The 17,526-nt window shown below is 44.4% G+C and overlaps 1 protein-coding gene across 1 annotated transcript in view; it reads left to right on the top strand.

Moving 5' to 3' along the window:
- The first annotated feature begins 664 nt into the window (after nt 1-664).
- LOC137536954 (zinc finger protein 585A-like) overlaps nt 665-17,526 on the top strand; it is a 48,382-nt gene continuing 31,520 nt past the window's right edge. Inside the window, exons 1-7 of the mRNA XM_068259121.1 lie at nt 665-733; nt 4,456-4,539; nt 4,628-4,775; nt 8,090-8,172; nt 8,306-8,447; nt 9,986-10,886; nt 15,803-15,905. Coding sequence (XP_068115222.1) covers nt 4,507-4,539; nt 4,628-4,775; nt 8,090-8,172; nt 8,306-8,447; nt 9,986-10,886; nt 15,803-15,905 — 1,410 coding nt within the window. The 5' untranslated portion in view covers nt 665-733; nt 4,456-4,506. The remainder of the gene's footprint in view (nt 734-4,455; nt 4,540-4,627; nt 4,776-8,089; nt 8,173-8,305; nt 8,448-9,985; nt 10,887-15,802; nt 15,906-17,526) is intronic.

A 17,526-nucleotide genomic window follows, 5' to 3' on the forward strand; every position in this document is an offset into this window, starting at 1 on the left:
TTGGTCAGTCATTTGATCATATTTTTTGTCAGACCTTAGATTCCTCCTAAATGTATTCAGGGCAGATATGTGAGGGAATCATTTGCTGACCTCACAAATATCAATGAATAAAACCAATGTCTTCAAGGACCGGGAGGCCACTTCTGCAGATGAGACTTCATGGCTTTTCATACCAGGCAATGTTCCAAATTGATGTTCAGGGATATTCGAGAAAGTTCATCTTACAACTTCCATGGTTTCAGACAGTCCTCTTCCTATACGAAAGGTACCTTCTATGTAAAGATTGCTTTTACAGGTTAATATCTATTCTTCCTCTCTTCTCATTCCTTCCATTAAGCAAGAATATCTTCGAGGTACACAGTATTGACAAGTCACCTTTTTTATGAAGCCCAGCAAGAGGTTCTGATTGGAAGATCTTTGGGACCTGCTGCTCAGACACCCATTGCCAGGGGGCTATGTTCTCGGGGACAAATATAGTTTGTAGATCACGGATTCCTGAAAGCTTTTCTACTGTATCGGGTGCATTTTCTGCTGAAAACTTTTTAAACAATATTTTACACTGTGTAAACAAAAGGCAAAATTTACACGTAGCATGCAGTTCCGCTACTGACCACAAGATGGTAATGTCACCAATAGTGAATTGAACGCAAGGACACAGGAGAAAGGTTTGGCACATACAGGAAGCAGAGTGGGAGGAAGAGTGAAGCCATTACTGGGACTGGCAGCAGAGGAGGTAAGATTATTTTGTTATTATTGTATTTATTGTAATTACATCTTATAACTCTATGTCCCATCCCCAGCAGCTGCTGCTACACATAGACAAGCTTGACCTATGGATTAACGGATCTGTGAATGATGCTGGATAAGAAGCCATTCACCCAGCAGGAAGACCTGGGGTCTCCTCTCCCCATTCTATGCATAATGCCAACATCTTCCATACAACTGTACATATAAATAGGGTGACTAGATTGGCTTGGCTTAAAATAGGACACAGAAAGTTAAAAGGGAACACAAAATTACCAAATATATTTTCCAACTCCATGATTACCATATGTGTCAGTTTATTTTCGTCCTGCCTCAAAGCATGGATATTTAGTTTGTAACGATAAGGACACTTGGTTATGAAGGGATGGACATGGTCAGAAACAATGCTCAGGTAGCCCGTGGCATTTAAACAATGCCCAGTTGGCACTAAGGGGCCTAAAGTGTGCAAAGAAAGCATCCCCCACACCATTACTCCACCACCACCAGCCTGCACAGTGGTAACAAGGCATGATGGATCCATGTTCTCATTCTGTTTATGCCAAATTTTGACTATCGAGACTCATCAGACCAGGCAACATTTTTCCAGTTCAACTGTCCAATTTTGGTGAGCTCGTGCAAATTGTAGCCTCTTTTTCCTATTTGTAGTGGAGATGAGTGGGGTCTTCTGTTTCTAGCCTATCCGCCTCAAGGTTGTGCGTGTTGTGGCTTCACAAATGCTTTGCTGCATACCTCTGTTGTAATGAGTGGTTATTTCAGTCAACGTTGCTCTTCTATCCACTTCTATCAGCTTGAGTCATCCCATTCTCCTCTGACCTCTAGCATCAACAAGGCATTTTCGCCCACAGGACTGCTGCATACTGGATGTTTTTCCCTTTTCACAGCATTCTTTGTAAACCCTAGAAATGGTTGTGCGTGAAAATCCCAGTAACTGAGCAGATTGTGAAATACTCAGACCGGCCCGTCTAGCACCAGCAACCATGCCACGCTCAAAATTGCTTTAATCCTCTTTCTTTCCCATTCTGACATTCAGTTTGGAGTTCAGGAGATTGTCTTGACCAGGACCACACCCCTAAATGCATTGAAGCAACTGCCATGTGATTGGTTGATTAGATAATTGCAGTAATGAGAAATTTAACAGGTGTTCCTAATAATCCTTTAGGTGAGTGTATATCTTCACTCCTCTCTTCTTCACTGTAGTCACTATAGCGACTCCTGTCTCTGCATGTCATGTGGCAACAGGAGCAGCTACCATAGGTAGATGGAGTATAGTCTTCACACCCTGAAGAAACGCTCCCGGCGTGAAACGCGTTGGTGGGTGGAGCCTGAGCGCACCTGGCCGGCCAGTTTTGCTCACACGCAGGGATCCCTGTCTTATGTGCAGCTAGCGTGTCTCATGCTGGATTACTGAACCTGCCTAGTCAGCCGTGCTGGGACGCCAGCCGGCTGTAAGCGGAGTCCCCAGAGCACGGACACCGCATGTGGATCTGTCGACTGAAAGGCTCCCATGCTGATCTACAACCAGCTGATACCTGTGCAGGAAACGGGTGAGATCGATGAACGTATTATGTTGTATGGCTCTATAGCCTTGCCTTGCATTTTTGAACCTGTGCATATGATCTATGCATACAATTCCTTTTGATTGTGGACTGCTGTGACTGCCAATTAGAATCATCTGCATATATTTTCTTGGTGGAATGGGACTGTGCAGTTACTGTTTTTAATCACAAGCTAATTTTTGTTGCTGCTCCACTCTGCTTCTGCCACGCCTGACAGCCACTAACACAGGATCTAGTGCAGAGTGCACTGCGTGCTATATGTAATGTGGCAGCAACTTTTATCTCTTTAAGTGGACTGGGACTGCTTGCTTGCAAGTAATCTAGCAAAACCGATACTAACTAGAACAGACTGCCAGTTCATATGAGTACCAATTAGAGGCAGTTAGGGAGTATGTACGAGTGGTTGATGTATGTGGATGCATGAAATTGTGGCCGGCCAGGAATGTGTTATCGACGGGCTCTGCAACACATTCTATGTATTTTTTAAATGTTTGTCATTTGTTATTCAAATTTTGATATAATAAACTAAATGTTCTTTTTCACATTACACCTGATACCTAATGATTTGTTAATATAGTTTAGATAACTGGTTGTGTACATAGCAGCAGGAGACATTAATCTATCAGTGTGCGGCAGGGAGGACCTTTGGATTCCCATTCCTACTACTAAACAAGGATCTGAGTCATTTGGCTCTTATTAATAGATAGTGTATAGTGGCTACAGTGACGAGAGGAGTGAGGACAGGTGGTGCCACTAGAAGAATGAATGTAAGAAGCTCCGCTCTGCTCTGCAATTGCCGCAGACAGGACTGGGTCCCCTTGGACCCCTACTCCCCATGAAGGTGGGGTCAATGGGGCAATTGTTACATCCCTGTACACCACTGATTCACTTCTTCTCAATGGATTGCTAATAGGGTATTTACTGATGATTGGTGAATTGGGTCACTTTCACATACTATTGTCTGAAATTTCATCCAACTGAGGATGACATCCGATCAGCCAGGCCAGGGAAGTGCTGGCAAAACTATTTACACATTTTGGTTGGTCTTGAATGATTTCTTTGTATGTGTGGATTACATGGGTTGTTCCTAACATCTGGTGAAAATTTCCTGTCGGCTCGTATTTACTGAGAAAAACAACGACATGTTTAAAGTGAATCAGAGATGAAGCACCCTCATGTATTTTACCATATATATCAGTGGAAACATTAGAGAAAACACCTACCATGCTCTCTGTTTCATCCGTCACTGTTCAGCCTGCCTATTATCAGCCCTGATAAAATTCCCGACTGAGGATTCAGTCTGGCTTTGCTCAGGAATCATTGTAGCTGAGTCGTTATCGCAGAGCCAGAAGGGGGCAGGCTTGGGCTTGAAAGGACATCAGAGAAGACAGACTCAGCTATAATGATTACTGAGCAAAGCCAGACTGAATGCTAAGTCTGGGATTTTATCAGGGCTGATAACAAACAGCCTGAGCAGTGAAGGATGAAACAGAGAGCAGGGTAGGTGTTTTCTCTCATGTTCCCACTGATATACTGTATATGGTAAAATACATGAGGGTGCTTCATCTCAGGTTCACTTTAATACTTATTTTCCCCACTGTAGAAGCGTTTTGGATTCTGTTTACTTTTCAGGAGAGTCGGGGCTGCATTTGACTGCTAATTATCTGTCTCATTTGCAAAGATAAAAATACAGGTTTATTAAAGCTTGCCACGAAAAAGATATGAGGGACTTCAGGCAACTTTTTAGTGCTTTATGTACCCTTGTTTATCTCATTATGGGCCGGATTCACATAGGGGTGGTAATAGTGCCATGCAGCAATATTACCAGTACCAATGCCGGTTACACTATTACTGCAACCTGCGTTATCTAGGCAATGGGAGTATTGCTAGGATAAGACGCGCCATAATGTGTGTTGCTTTAGTTACATTAGTTATGTGGGTTGCAGTAATAACGCAATGCTACTCCCTCAGTATTGGCATTGATATACTTGCTGTGCACTCTCTGTACACAGCAGTTTTACCAGACCTACATCTCTCAGGCCTTATGTCACATCTCAGTTCAGGTACACTTAAACTTACAAATGATCCCCTTCACTGCCTTGCATCTCACATTGCCGAATTCTCTGCATTACAGAAGCAAGAGGAATGTTTGGAGGCGCAAAAGGATCTGGAGGAGACCATTGTGATGGAAGATCAGAGGATCCCAGCCCATCTTCAGGTAGAAGGTCTATGGATTATGCTAATCATGTTATGAACTATACATTGGCCGCTTTGTAACTTTTATTATTTATCCATTATTATTTTAGGGGAAAAGCTTGTCTGATTTTAACATAGTAATTAAAGAAGAGATAGAAGATGAGGAAGATGTAATGGAGGGGAGTCAATGTTCAGAAGAACACAAGGAGATGCACAAGGACACCATGATGGAGAATCAGCCACCCCTCACATCACCGGGTAAGTGGAGAATTTCATTTCTTGTAAACTAGAGGGCTGAACGGATGGTCCACGTAGATCCCCCATCATCTGATAAACACCAACTCCACTGTTTCTATGTTTATTAGGGCTGGAATTACCAGGGCACAGCTTACGGCTGGTTATCAAACTCCACTTTTCACTTGCTCCATAATGCTAACATGAGGATGATGTGCTAAAGATATTGCAGTCACCTGGGACTTCCAGCTCAGTTACAGCAGAACCAAAGCATTTCAATGCATTGAATAACACAGGAAATCAAAAAAGTGTCAGGGAAGCTATATTAGCTCCACCTCCCCCAGCTACAGTGTCCTTTGAGGAGCAGATAAAGATATGGCGTGAGGATCCCCTTAACTCTAATTACCAGCCTGCTATGCTAAACACCATCGATGGTTGTAAAACTATTTCTTTCCCCCATTCAAGCACCGTGACCAGTGCTATACTTTTAGTAACTGTTATACTGAAATTACAACCCTATATGGTTTACTGACTCAATTCACATTTATTGCTAATAGGCAAGGAGTCTTAGGATGCCACCTGTACTCTTTAGTTGTGGTGGAGTTGCTTCTCTGATTTGTTAGTTTTTGGGGTTGCAGCTCTTCTGTCTACTAGTAGTGGACATGGCACTTTGTTAAAGGGAAGCTTTGTGTCTGCTCTTGCAAGCATCCCCCACTGCCCTCTACTGGCCAAACTGCTTAGTGCCTCCCAATCTTCTCAGTGCACACAGACCATCCAATCTTGAAGATACAATCGATGTGCCAGAGTAGTTGGGATTAATGGGCACACAGACAGCCCAGGAGGGAACATGTAAACACAAACCATTTACTACACACAAATCTACCATAAAAAGGCTGTCACCACCTCTTTTATCTGAGCTAAAAAATAAATGGTTAACACAATCTATTCTTACTAAAATAATACAATTCTCTTGGTAGCATCTCTTTAGAAGGCAAGGTTTATCTGTGGTACGGAGAAAAAGGTAATAGCCCTTAAATGACTTTATCATTAAATTAAAAATATGTCATTACATTATTATTATTACAGAAATATTGGTATAAGTAACAAATATGAAACAGTAGCTAACAGTATTAGATTAAGAAGAAGGAAAAAAAGTGGAAAAGAATACTTAGCGAAAGTCCATGTATTTGGAAGTCCCGGCTGAAACGGCCACCTCCACGGGACTCCAGAAGATGTCTGTACATTGGAAATTGGGGGACTGACATGGCTGCCTGGCCTGCTTCATTTGGGAATTCTGGTCTAGGATGCTGGATTCTGAGTCCTGCCTCCGGGTTCAGGCTGACCCTCCCCTGGCATCCTGAGGGTCAAAGTTGGTAATTAATGTATTATTTGTCCATATTTCAGGCATCACTCATCACCAGCATACAATAAAAGCATATTCATGACCCAGGGAAAAAATACATCATATTGAGATGAAAATTAGCTGTTGAATTGTATTCTGTTACAAAGAAATGTAAAAGTGGGGGTTTTTGCTTACGTCAGCCTCATGAAAGAGACATGCCAATACTCAGCAGGACGGCGGCTATATATTTTTTCATACAGATGGAAAGTAGGAAAGAACAAATAGGAAGAGTAGTTATATTTAATATAGTCAGGACCGAATGCTTGTGGCTCCTCTCTGGCTGTGAGAATTGTTTATCCTCCCTATCCTTGTACTGAATTTTAGGGCTCTGTGGTAAGTAGCTGCACCAAATGGTCCCTTTGAGGGCCCTTTTACACATACACGTTACATCGCTTTACTGTACGCTCCCCCATCACAAGGGCAATGAAAGACTATGAGGACTTTCGTATTTACGTGATGCGTCTTCCCAAAAATAATTTATTCGCTGCAGTCCTGCTGCAAAGTCATCCGTGTGTTACTGCATGATCTGTGCCTACTGAACGGACAATGCAGTAATGCAAGTCTATGGCGATGCAGTAAGTGTAAACGATGGAGCAAAGTGCGACATGGCGCTCATGGGTGGACCGACCGGAATCCCAGTGATGTACTTCCTGTCCAGCAGGGAGTATGTCACTAAGCGGGGGCGGACCTATGCAAATGATCCTATTGGCACACTCTGCTGCAGGGTCAAATGAGTTTGGATTTGTGTGGTGCGTTGATCCCGTGGCAGGCTCCCCTGCTTTGGGATCACCGCACCGCATAAGTCTAAAAGCAGCCTAAGGCTTCTTCACACCTGTTTGTTAGATTTCTGGCTTGGGGAAGCCTTTCAGCTTCCTCTCAGGTATAAAAATCCAAGCTGTTTCTACACAGACCATTCTCCGATTGGATTGCAAACGACAATCGTTGAGCAATCCCAATTGCAATCGATATTACTCACAGATCTGCTGTGAAACACACACACCTCTCTCTCTTTCTCTCTTTCCCACTGCTAACAAACATAGCTATAGCTGAAGAGAGACCACACACGTGGAAGGTTTTTTTTTTCCTAGGTACCAGGCTCTGTGGCTGTTGAACTGGGCTAATATAGCTCAAGGGCGTATGAGAGGAATCGGTGCAGGAAGACTTGGGCGCAGGATACAGCCGGTATATGGCTGATCCTGCTGCTGCGCAAGTTCCCGGCCGTGTTAAATACTATTCCCCCTCCAGGCCGCCATGGATGGTGGGGAATGAAATAATTCGGCTTCCAGCAATTCCTGGCAGCGCCGAAGTTACTCCCTGTGCGCTGCTATAGCCGTAATTCTTATTACGGCCTATGGTGGCGCCCGCTGCGCCCAAGTCTCCTGCGCTTGATTCACTGGGCTTGATTCACAAAGCTGTACAAACTGTTTAGCACGAGTGTGCCCAACAGTTAGCACGTGAAGTGCCGTTCGCGGACTTTTGCGCGCGCAAAGTGCCGCGATTTGTGCGATCGCGGCGCTTTGAGCGTCGCTAATAGTCCGCGAACGGCACTTCACGTGCTAACTGTTTAGCACGCCCGTGCTAAACAGTTTGCATGGCTTTGTGAATCAAGCCCACTGTGTTCAAGCTCAAAATTTCCCAATTCTTCCAACAGAAGCAAAGCTATCCTTTGCGTTAACAGTGAGCACTTGCTTGAGACAGCGTTTACGTTAGAGATGGCTGAAAAGCTGTCACTAATCATACCTTAACGCCCAAAGAATTAATTCATTTGTGACTTTGTGGGTATGTGTTAATTTACTTTTTAACCAAAAACTTTTCTCATTGAGTTTTAGTGTTAGTAAATCTTGAGCTAAAAGGATGCAAGCCAATCCCTAAAAGTATTGCATAAAACAGGTGTTAAAAAGCAATAAAGAAATGTGTGTGTGTGTGTTTCCTACAGATGGATCCAGTAATAGATGTACAAGTCCTCTTTATTCCCGTGATTGTATACAGGAAAATCTCATCATTTCCACCCATTATCAGGTAGGTGTATCTGCGGGTCTAGAACTCAAATGTGGCTCCGATTTGTATTATATTTTGTTTAGTGGTACTTAAAGTCTTTTACAGTTCACATATTACAGCTGTTTTGTTCATCATTCTCATTTTGTGGCTTAAGCTGGATGAATACAACACAATAAAAGTTTTGGTTAAAGAGGAAGAAGAAGAGATGCATGTCAGTGGTGATCAGCATTCTGTGGACAAGAGAGAAATAACGTGGTCTGTTAAAGAAGAAGAATGTATTCTGGATATCAGAACATGTAAGTGCTGTACACCATATGTAGGCCCATCTCCATTCCTCAGTATAACATCATCGTACCAACACATGAGGAGATACTGTACCATATGAAAGGCCCATCTCCATTTCTCAGTATAACATCATAGTACCAACAAATGAGGAGATACTGTACACCATATGAAAGGCCCATCTCCATTCCTCAGTATAACATCATAGTACCAACAAATGAGGAGGAGATACTGTACTCCATATGAAAGGCCCATCCCCATTCCTCAGAATTACCTCATAGCACCAACAAATGAGGAGGAGATACTGTACACCATATGGAAGGTCCATCTCCATTCCTCAGTATAACATCATAGTACCAACAAATGATGGGGAGATGCTGTACACTATATGAAAGGCCCATCTCCATTCCTCAGTATAACATCATAGTACCAACAAGTGAGGAGGAGATACTGTACACCATATGAGAGGCCCATCTCCATTCCTCAGTATAACATCATAGTACCAACAAATCAGGAGGAGATACTGTACACCATATGAAAAGCCCATCTACATTCCTCAGCATAACATCATAGCACCAAAAAATGAGGAGGAGATACTGTACACCATATGAAAGGCCCATCTCCATTCCTCAGTATAACATCATAGTACCAACAAATGAGGAGGAGATACTGTACACCATATGAAAGGCCCATTTCTATTCCTCAGTATAACATTATAGTACCAACAAATGAGGTGGAGATGCTGTACACCGTATGAAAGGTCCATCTCCATTCCTCAGTATAACATCATAGTACCAACAAATGAGGAGGAGATACTGTACACCGTATGAAAGGCCCATCTCCATTCCACAGTATAACATCATAGTACCAACAAATGAGGAGGAGATACTGTACACCGTATGAAAGGTCCATCTCCATTCCTCAGTATAACATCATAGTAGTAACAAATGAGGAGGGGATACTGTACACCATATGAAAGGCCCATCTCCATTCCTCAGTATAACATCATAGTACCAACAAATGAGGAGGAGATACTGTACACCATATGAAAGGCCCATCTCCATTCCTCAGTATAACATCATAGTACCAACAAATGAGGAGGAGATACTGTACACCGTATGAAAGGCCCATCTCCATTCCACAGTATAACATCATAGTACCAACAAATGAGGAGGAGATACTGTACACCGTATGAAAGGCACATCTCCATTCCTCAGTATAACATCATAGTACCAACAAATGAGGAGGAGATACTGTACACCATATGAAAGGCCCATCTCCATTCCTCAGTATAACATCATAGTACCAACAAATGAGGAGGAGATACTGTACACCATATGAAAGGCCCATCTTCATACCTCAGTATAACATCACGGTTTGAACAGGTGTGATGGATTTAGGTCCAGCTACATTCTATGGCATAAGAATGTCATCCATTTGCAACGTTATTCAGTTTGCCATTGTTGGTTTGCTTGTGCCAGTTTTGTAATAAGAGTTCAGTGACTGCTAGGCCAACGCACAACTCCTAACTGCAGTTATATCTTCCTACCAGCAGGGGGACACGATGTTGAGAAAACCACGGAGTCACATCCTCATGATGCTGCAGAAAATGATGGTGTCACACATTGTTCTGGAGGAGGAAATGGCATTACTGGAAACACCCATCGCAGAAGTCATAATGCAGATAGAGGAACAGCTCCCTCTAGTGGCAGAAAGTCTGAATTAGATAAATGTTTAGCATCTACTTTTTGTGTTAATGGTATTCAGTCCTCAGGTGAGCCTCCATTTTGGTGTTTACAATGTGGGAAATCATTTACTTCTAAAGGAGGCTTTGCTACACACCAGAAAATTCACACAGGTGAGAAGCTTCACTCATGTGCAGAATGCAAGAAAAGCTTCACTCTAAAAAAGGACTTTTGCAGACACCTGAGGACTCACACTGTTGAGCGCCCCTTTTCATGCTCAGAGTGTGGGAAATCTTTTGCTCAGAGAGGAGACCTTGCTAAACACCGGAAGAGACACTTGGGTGCTCGTCCTTTTTCCTGTTCAGAGTGTGGGAAATGCTTCCCTGAGAAATTCAACCTCCTACAGCACCAGCAAACTCACACTGGCGAGCGGCCCTTTTTATGTACTGAGTGTGGGAAAAGTTTCACTCAAAAAGGAGTGCTTATGAAACACCAAAGGATCCACACGGGCGAGCGGCCATTTTCATGTTTGGAGTGTGGGAAACGTTTCATTCAGAAAGGAGAGCTTTTGAGACACCAGAGGATTCACACAGGCGAGCGGCCCTTTTCCTGTCCAGAATGTGGGAAGAGCTTCATTCAGAAGGGAGATCTCATGAAACACCAAAGAAGTCACACAGGTGAGCGACCTTTCCAGTGTTCAGAGTGTGGGAAACGCTTCACGGAGAGTGGTACACTTCACAAACACCAGAGAACCCTGCACTCTCCACAGTGAGGACCTACAAGTGTCATTCCTCTACGTTCGTGCATAACCATCAACTTGCTGTTTACATAGTTTTACTGCTGCCCAGAATCTAATGGAGTATTCTCATGCAGGCGAAGAAACTGCACCACTAGAGTCTTTTGTGAATTTTCTGTTACCTTATATATCTATGCATTGCCGGATGGGCCTTGGCCTAGGTTGGCTGCTGCTGAAATGCTGGGCTGGAGAAGGAAGAGAGTGATGCTAAATATGAAACAGGAGGCTGCAAATGGACATCATCCGTGTCCTGCGCTCATTGTATGGGGCCTATTGCAGGAAGATACAGTGCTGACACACATTGGGACTATGAACTTTTATAAGACTATTTTGAAATAAAGGCTATATATATATATATATATATATATATATATTACCGTTTCTCCGAAATTAAGACATCCCCAAAAATAAGACCTAGCAGGAATTTTGAGCATGCTCGAAAAATAAGTCCTAGCGGCAGTAAGGGGAAGATGTATGGCAGCTTGTGTTATTACTGGAGCCCATGGTCTCGCAGGTGGGACAACTTGAATTCTGGATATTTGCATTTCTAAAATAAAAGGCATTTTTATACTCTTGTCCTTGGCATGATTATAGAAACTCCAAGGGCTGGGTAAAGTGGTTTACTATGTGAGAATTTACTATCGGGCTGATTCACTAACGTAAATAGTGCGAGTAATTTCCTGTTACTCGCACTATTTAATCAGAGCACTTTAATGTTCAATCCCTGCACACTACACGCCCTGGAGGCAGTGTAGCGTGCGTAAGTAAGGAGCATGAGCTCATCGCACGCTATGCTGCGGTAATGCAACATAGCAAGCACTGGTAACTTACTCGCGCTCCTTCTAACTAACCGCCGCTCCACTGAACCCATCCTGAGCTTCGGCAGGTCCAGTGGCTTACTAGGATGTGCTCCCCGCACGCTGATTGACCCAATAGGCTACCTGTCAAGAGACAGGCAGCGTATTGGGCCAATAAAGTGCGGAAATGACATCCTTTAAAGTTACTGGACCCATAGGGGCTGAGGGCGGGATGAGTGGAGCGGCGGTTAGTTAGGAGGAGCGCAAGTAAGTTACCAGTGCTTGCTATGTTGCATTACCGCAGCCACCAGGGCGTGTAGTGTGCAGGGACTGAAAATCATGCGCTGATTAAATAGCGCGAGTAACAGGAGGTGATATTTACGTTAGTGAATTAACCACATATCAGAAATTGTCATACTCTAGCACATAAAGTATACTATACTACTGTATCTTAAAGAGACACTGTAACATCACAAACATCCCCTGGGGGGTACTCACTTCGGGTGGGGGAAGCCTCGGGATCCTAATGAGGCTTCCCACGCCGTCCTCTGTCCCACGGGGGTCTCGCTGCAGCCCTCCGAACAGCCGGCGACAGACCCGACTGTCAATTCAATATTTACCTTCCCGGCTCCTGCGCAGGCGCTCTGATGGCTGTCGGCTCCGAAGTAGACAGAAATACCCGATCTCAGTCGGGTCCGCTCTACTGCGCAGGCGCCGGAGACTTGCGCCTGCGCAGTAGAGCAGACCCGACAGCGATCGGGTATTTCCGCCTACTTCGGAGCCGACAGCCGTCAGAGCGCCTGCGCAGGAGCCGGGAAGGTAAATATTGACGTCACCGCTGTACGGAGGGATGCAGCGAGACCCCTGGGGGACGGAGGACGGCGTGGAAAGCCTCATTAGGATCCTGAGACTTCCCCCACCCGAGGTGAGTACCCTCCAGGGGACGTTTTGACGCTACAGATTCTCTTTAATTCAGTCAATAATTGGTAGTCGTTTTTTTTTCAGTGTTTCAGCAATTGAGCACAGACTAGTCTAAGCTGCAAAAAAAATGTACAGTGTTCAATATTCAGGGATTTGCATGCAATAATCACTGGGCAGCACGGTGGCGTAGTTGTTAGCATTCTCGCCTTGGAACACTGGGTCCTTGGTTCAAATCCCAGCCAGGTCAACATCTGCAAGGAGTTTTTATGTTCTCTCTTCTCTTTTACGTGAGCCCATTTGAGGGACAGTTAGTGATGGGACAGTGTACTCTGTACAGCGCTCCGTAATATGTCGGCAATATATAAAATACTTCAATAAATAAAATAAAAATAATCACCACAACAGCTAACACAGGAAGCGTAGATCTCACCAGCTAAAGCAGCTTCAGTATGGTACAGTGTGCTCCTTTGTCCACATTTCGATGCATCCTGGATGATAATGTAGCATTGCAGCCATGCACAAGCAAGTCACAGATGACAGGCAATTCCTTCAGTAATCAGGCAGCAGCTTACACAGGAAGCACAGGTGTTTTTGAGGTAATATACGCAGGCCCAGAGTAGTGTGCAGATAGCAAGCAGGCTACAATTTGCTACCAACTCGCCCACCAACCACGGGTCTCTGATTGAAGTAGGATGCATGTGCCCACCCACTTTACACTATAGCCAGATAAAGAATACCGCTGGGGCCAAAAAAACTAGTTTACTAAAACAGAAGTTTACATATACTTACAGTGTAATGGTGCTCGGCTGGGATCTGGAGAGGTAGTTTACTGAATGTTTACTATATCAGAGTTTATTATGAGACTAATAGACCTAAGCCCATTAAAAAATGGGCTCTAGGTCTGTGTCGGAACCTCCCCTCCCACCCCATGACCTCCGCCAGCACCGCACAGTCAGCGCGCATCCGACGCACGCACACGCCCGCCCACTTGCTTGGCCCCCTGGCCCATCCTGCTCCCTGTCCGTGCACATGCGCAGTAGCACAAAGCACAGACCCACACACACACAGGGACGCAGAGACACAGGGGACTTATTAGATAGGATTATACTGTATGTATAATTGCCCTGTCTTTCTGCAGACTAAGGCAGTTTCACACATTTTGTGAAAAACAAAGTTTTTTCACATATATTTTTTCACATTAAAATGTGTGTTTGCTAATGAGTCAGGCCCCATTCACACTTGAAAGCGCAAAATAGTGATTTTTCCGCAATTTAACACAGAAAACTCACTGCACACTGCAGCGATTTTCCCCGATCGCGTTTAGCGCTTCTATAGCACTGAAACGCGATCGCCGGGAAATCGCCTGAAAATGGTGCAGGCTACGCATTTGCGTTTGGCGATTTGCGTTACCGCCTAAGTAAGAACGGGCCCATAGGGTTTCAATGCACTAGTGCTTTAAAAAGTGCTAGCTCTTGAGAGTTTTGCCGAAATTGCCGGCAAAACGCTCTAGTGTGAATGGGGCCTCAATGCTAATTTCATGTGCAAATTTATGCTGATCAATGTAGGCAGGGTTCACATTTTATTAAAATTTGCATGGGAATGTGAAAAAACACATTTGCCGCACATCTAATGGAGATCAATGGAGAATCAATGGAAAATAAAAAAAAAATCTTGCAGCATAAATTTGCAGATCGCATTTGAATTCTGGTTGACTTACATTACTTGCAGTAAAAACCTGTGCTCGAAATTTGCATATGAAGGTGAATTGTGATAAACATTCAGTATTTTGCAGTGATAGTGCTCCACCGGGCCTCTGCAGAGTGTTGTCAGTGGAGCCGCTTACCTATCCGCTGCTGCGCTCCTCCTGTGTCCTGTCTCCACCCTCGTCATTGCGCTTGTTCCCTTTACGTGACTACGTACATGCTGGGGGGTCAAGGGGGAACAGGTGGCCTGCGGAAATGTAGACAGGACACAGGATGAGCGTGTGACGGACAGGTGAGTGCGCTCCACTGCCCACACTGTGCAGAGGCCTGGGGAAGCACTAGATAGGGGTGACTGGGGGGGGGGGGGGGGGGGGGGGGGGGCTGCCAGTCGGCCCTGCACATTAGTGGTTCCATATATTTTTAATAGATTTCAATGTGAACTCTATTAAAAATCTATTTGCAGTGTGTGACAGTAATAGATCTCCCTCTGGTCAGATTAATGCGCTCAGGCCACCGCTACAGAACAATTCCCACCAAAACCTCCATGCGCAGGAACTCTTTCTTTCCCCAAGCAGTGCGCCTTCTAAACTAATGCCCCTCACGCAGCTAGTCCTCCCAGCATGGCCCCCGGTCATCCTGCAGAACTGCCACATAGGTCCTTATATCTGCACGTTATCTTTATGGTTTCTGTCTGTGTTTTTATGTATCTTCTGCACAATGTCAGTTATGTTCACTGTTGTAAACCCAAAATTTTACACTAAGCCCTATCCTGTGTGTACCACAAATAATTCTGGATGTGGCTTCCGCTGCACTTGGCGAAATAAACCTGATTCTGATTCTAGTTGAGACTGTTGGTCATCTGTCAGTGTATGACCATCTTTACAGGAAGAAATGAATGGTTTAGAGCAGGGGTCCCCAAACATTTTGGGTCGAGGGCCGGGTCTACATACTTCAGACTGCTGGGGGCCGGAATATACATAAAATGATGTAGAAGTCTTTGTGGGCCAGACAGTGAAGCATATCCAGGTGACAACTGGCAGTCCAATTGGACAGCAGTGTCACCTGATGTGGAATTTGATTGGAAACCAGCGAAATTACTGCTTTCTGCCTTCCACGTGGATGAGTGGTGCCAGCACTGCTATTCCATATGCGGACCACCAATATTTCAAGAAGTAGCTGACCGCATCTATAAGTAATACATTTTCTGTGTGTGGGGGGCCGGTAAAAAGGCCTCAGGGGGCCACATCCGGCCCGCGGGCCTTAGTTTGAGGACCACTGGTTTAGAGTCAGGAAAGGCATGTAATATACATTACATGGGCACATGGAATGAAATGTTAATAATATACAGAAAGCAGTATTGCCGGTGGTGTAGCTAAAGAGCGATGGGCTCTAAGAACTTCTCAGTGTAATCAAACTGGGGAAGTAAAAGTTTGTTCATATGACCTAATAAGAGGCGGATCTCTGAAGATGTTGTTCTGGAGAACAGATAAGGACCACCAGCAACCATACTTCTGCACTCAGGTGTGACAACCTCTGCCAAGACCACCAGAGATGTGAAGATCGGGGAGAGGTAACCAGTGCTTCTCTAGATAGCTGGTCTGTAGGATCAATTATCACTATTATTGTTTATATAGCACAAAGATTTTCTGCAGCGCTGTACAGAGTATATTGTCTTGTCGCTAATGGTCCTCAGAGGAGCTCACAATCCAATCCCTACTATAGTCATAAGGCTATGTATGTATAATAGTCTAGGGCCAATTTATGAGGGAAGCCAGTAATCTGTATGTTTTTAGGATGTGAGAGGAAAGTGGAGTGCCCGGGGGAAACCCACACAGACACAGGGAGAACATAGAAACTGTGCAGATGGTAGCTGGGATTCAAACCAAGGACCCAACGCTGCAAGGCAAGAGTGCTAACCACTACGCCATCATGCTGCCCACACGATCAATGAATTGGGGCTTCAGTAGGGCTGGTGGCTGCCTTGTCTGAATTCTGATAGCGGTTTCCTCACTAGTGGGAGAAAGAGGTCTTTTTGTTATCCAAGCGGTTCTCCTTATTTAAGCTAACCATACAGTACATCATGTTTTCAGCCGATGATTATTATTAATTCATATAGCGCCAAAATCTTCCATAGCATTGTGCATAGTACAAAACAAACAGTGGGGAGCATAGATACATGAGCAGAATAAAGATCTGTACAATCAGAATATCCAGCAATACAAGTATTTACAAAGCTGATGCATGACTTGAGACATCACTAATACTAGTGCACTTTTGTACGATAAATTACATCAGAATAAGAAACACTAGGAGGAGGTCCCTGTCCTTGCAAATCTGTTACCCACCCTGTTTTAAAAGAACAGGCACTTTTTTGTGATTTTTATGGGGGCAGCCATTCTTTTCATGGGGGCTGCCATCTTTTTGGTTGAAAGGAGGTGACAGAGAGCATGAGACACAGTTCCAACTGTCCTGTGTCCTGATCACCCTTCCCAACTGTGTGAGATAGGCTTCAAATCTCATATTCTCAAAAAAAAAAAAAAAAAAAAATTGCGCCAAAACAGCAGAATGAGAACAAAATCCCATCATGCTTTGCACAGCATCAGGGAAAAAATGCCCGGGCAGTTTCTTCTGTGCAGCTAAAAATGAGGCTTTGGTAAGAAAAACAAAGTTCTAATGCTGTGAAACGGTTAAAGAAACACCAAGCCTTTTCAGTGCTGCTGACTAGATTTTTAGTCTGGAGGTTCACTTCAATGACACCAACATAAGCTAAATACAGGACTGTATGCTATGTGTAGTAATGCTGCTAAATATGTGCACTCCCTTTAAAGTGAATGGGAACCGCATTTTAAAAATAATGAAGCAAATACTTACCTGAGGAGAGGGAAGGCTCTGGGTCGTATAGAGCCTTCTGTCTCCTCTCTCGGTGCTCTCTGTCCTGTGCTGGCTCCCCACCTCCCCCCCCCCCCCCTCGTTTCAATCCCCAACCAAAAGGGTATTTGGAAGTCTTCGGGAGCCGCGTCCTCCTGAAGACATGCGGCTCCATACTGCACAGGCGTGAGCATGCAAGAGAGCGTGCTTGCGCAGGCACAGTACAGGGCCGCCCTTCTTCAGGAGCACTCGGGCTCCCTGAAGACTTCTAAAGCCTCCTTCGGCCAGCTAAAGCAGTATTTGACTAAATTAGTCAAATACTT

The sequence above is a fragment of the Hyperolius riggenbachi genome, chromosome 10, assembly GCF_040937935.1.
Source record: "Hyperolius riggenbachi isolate aHypRig1 chromosome 10, aHypRig1.pri, whole genome shotgun sequence".
NCBI classification, from domain to species: Eukaryota; Metazoa; Chordata; class Amphibia; order Anura; family Hyperoliidae; genus Hyperolius; species Hyperolius riggenbachi.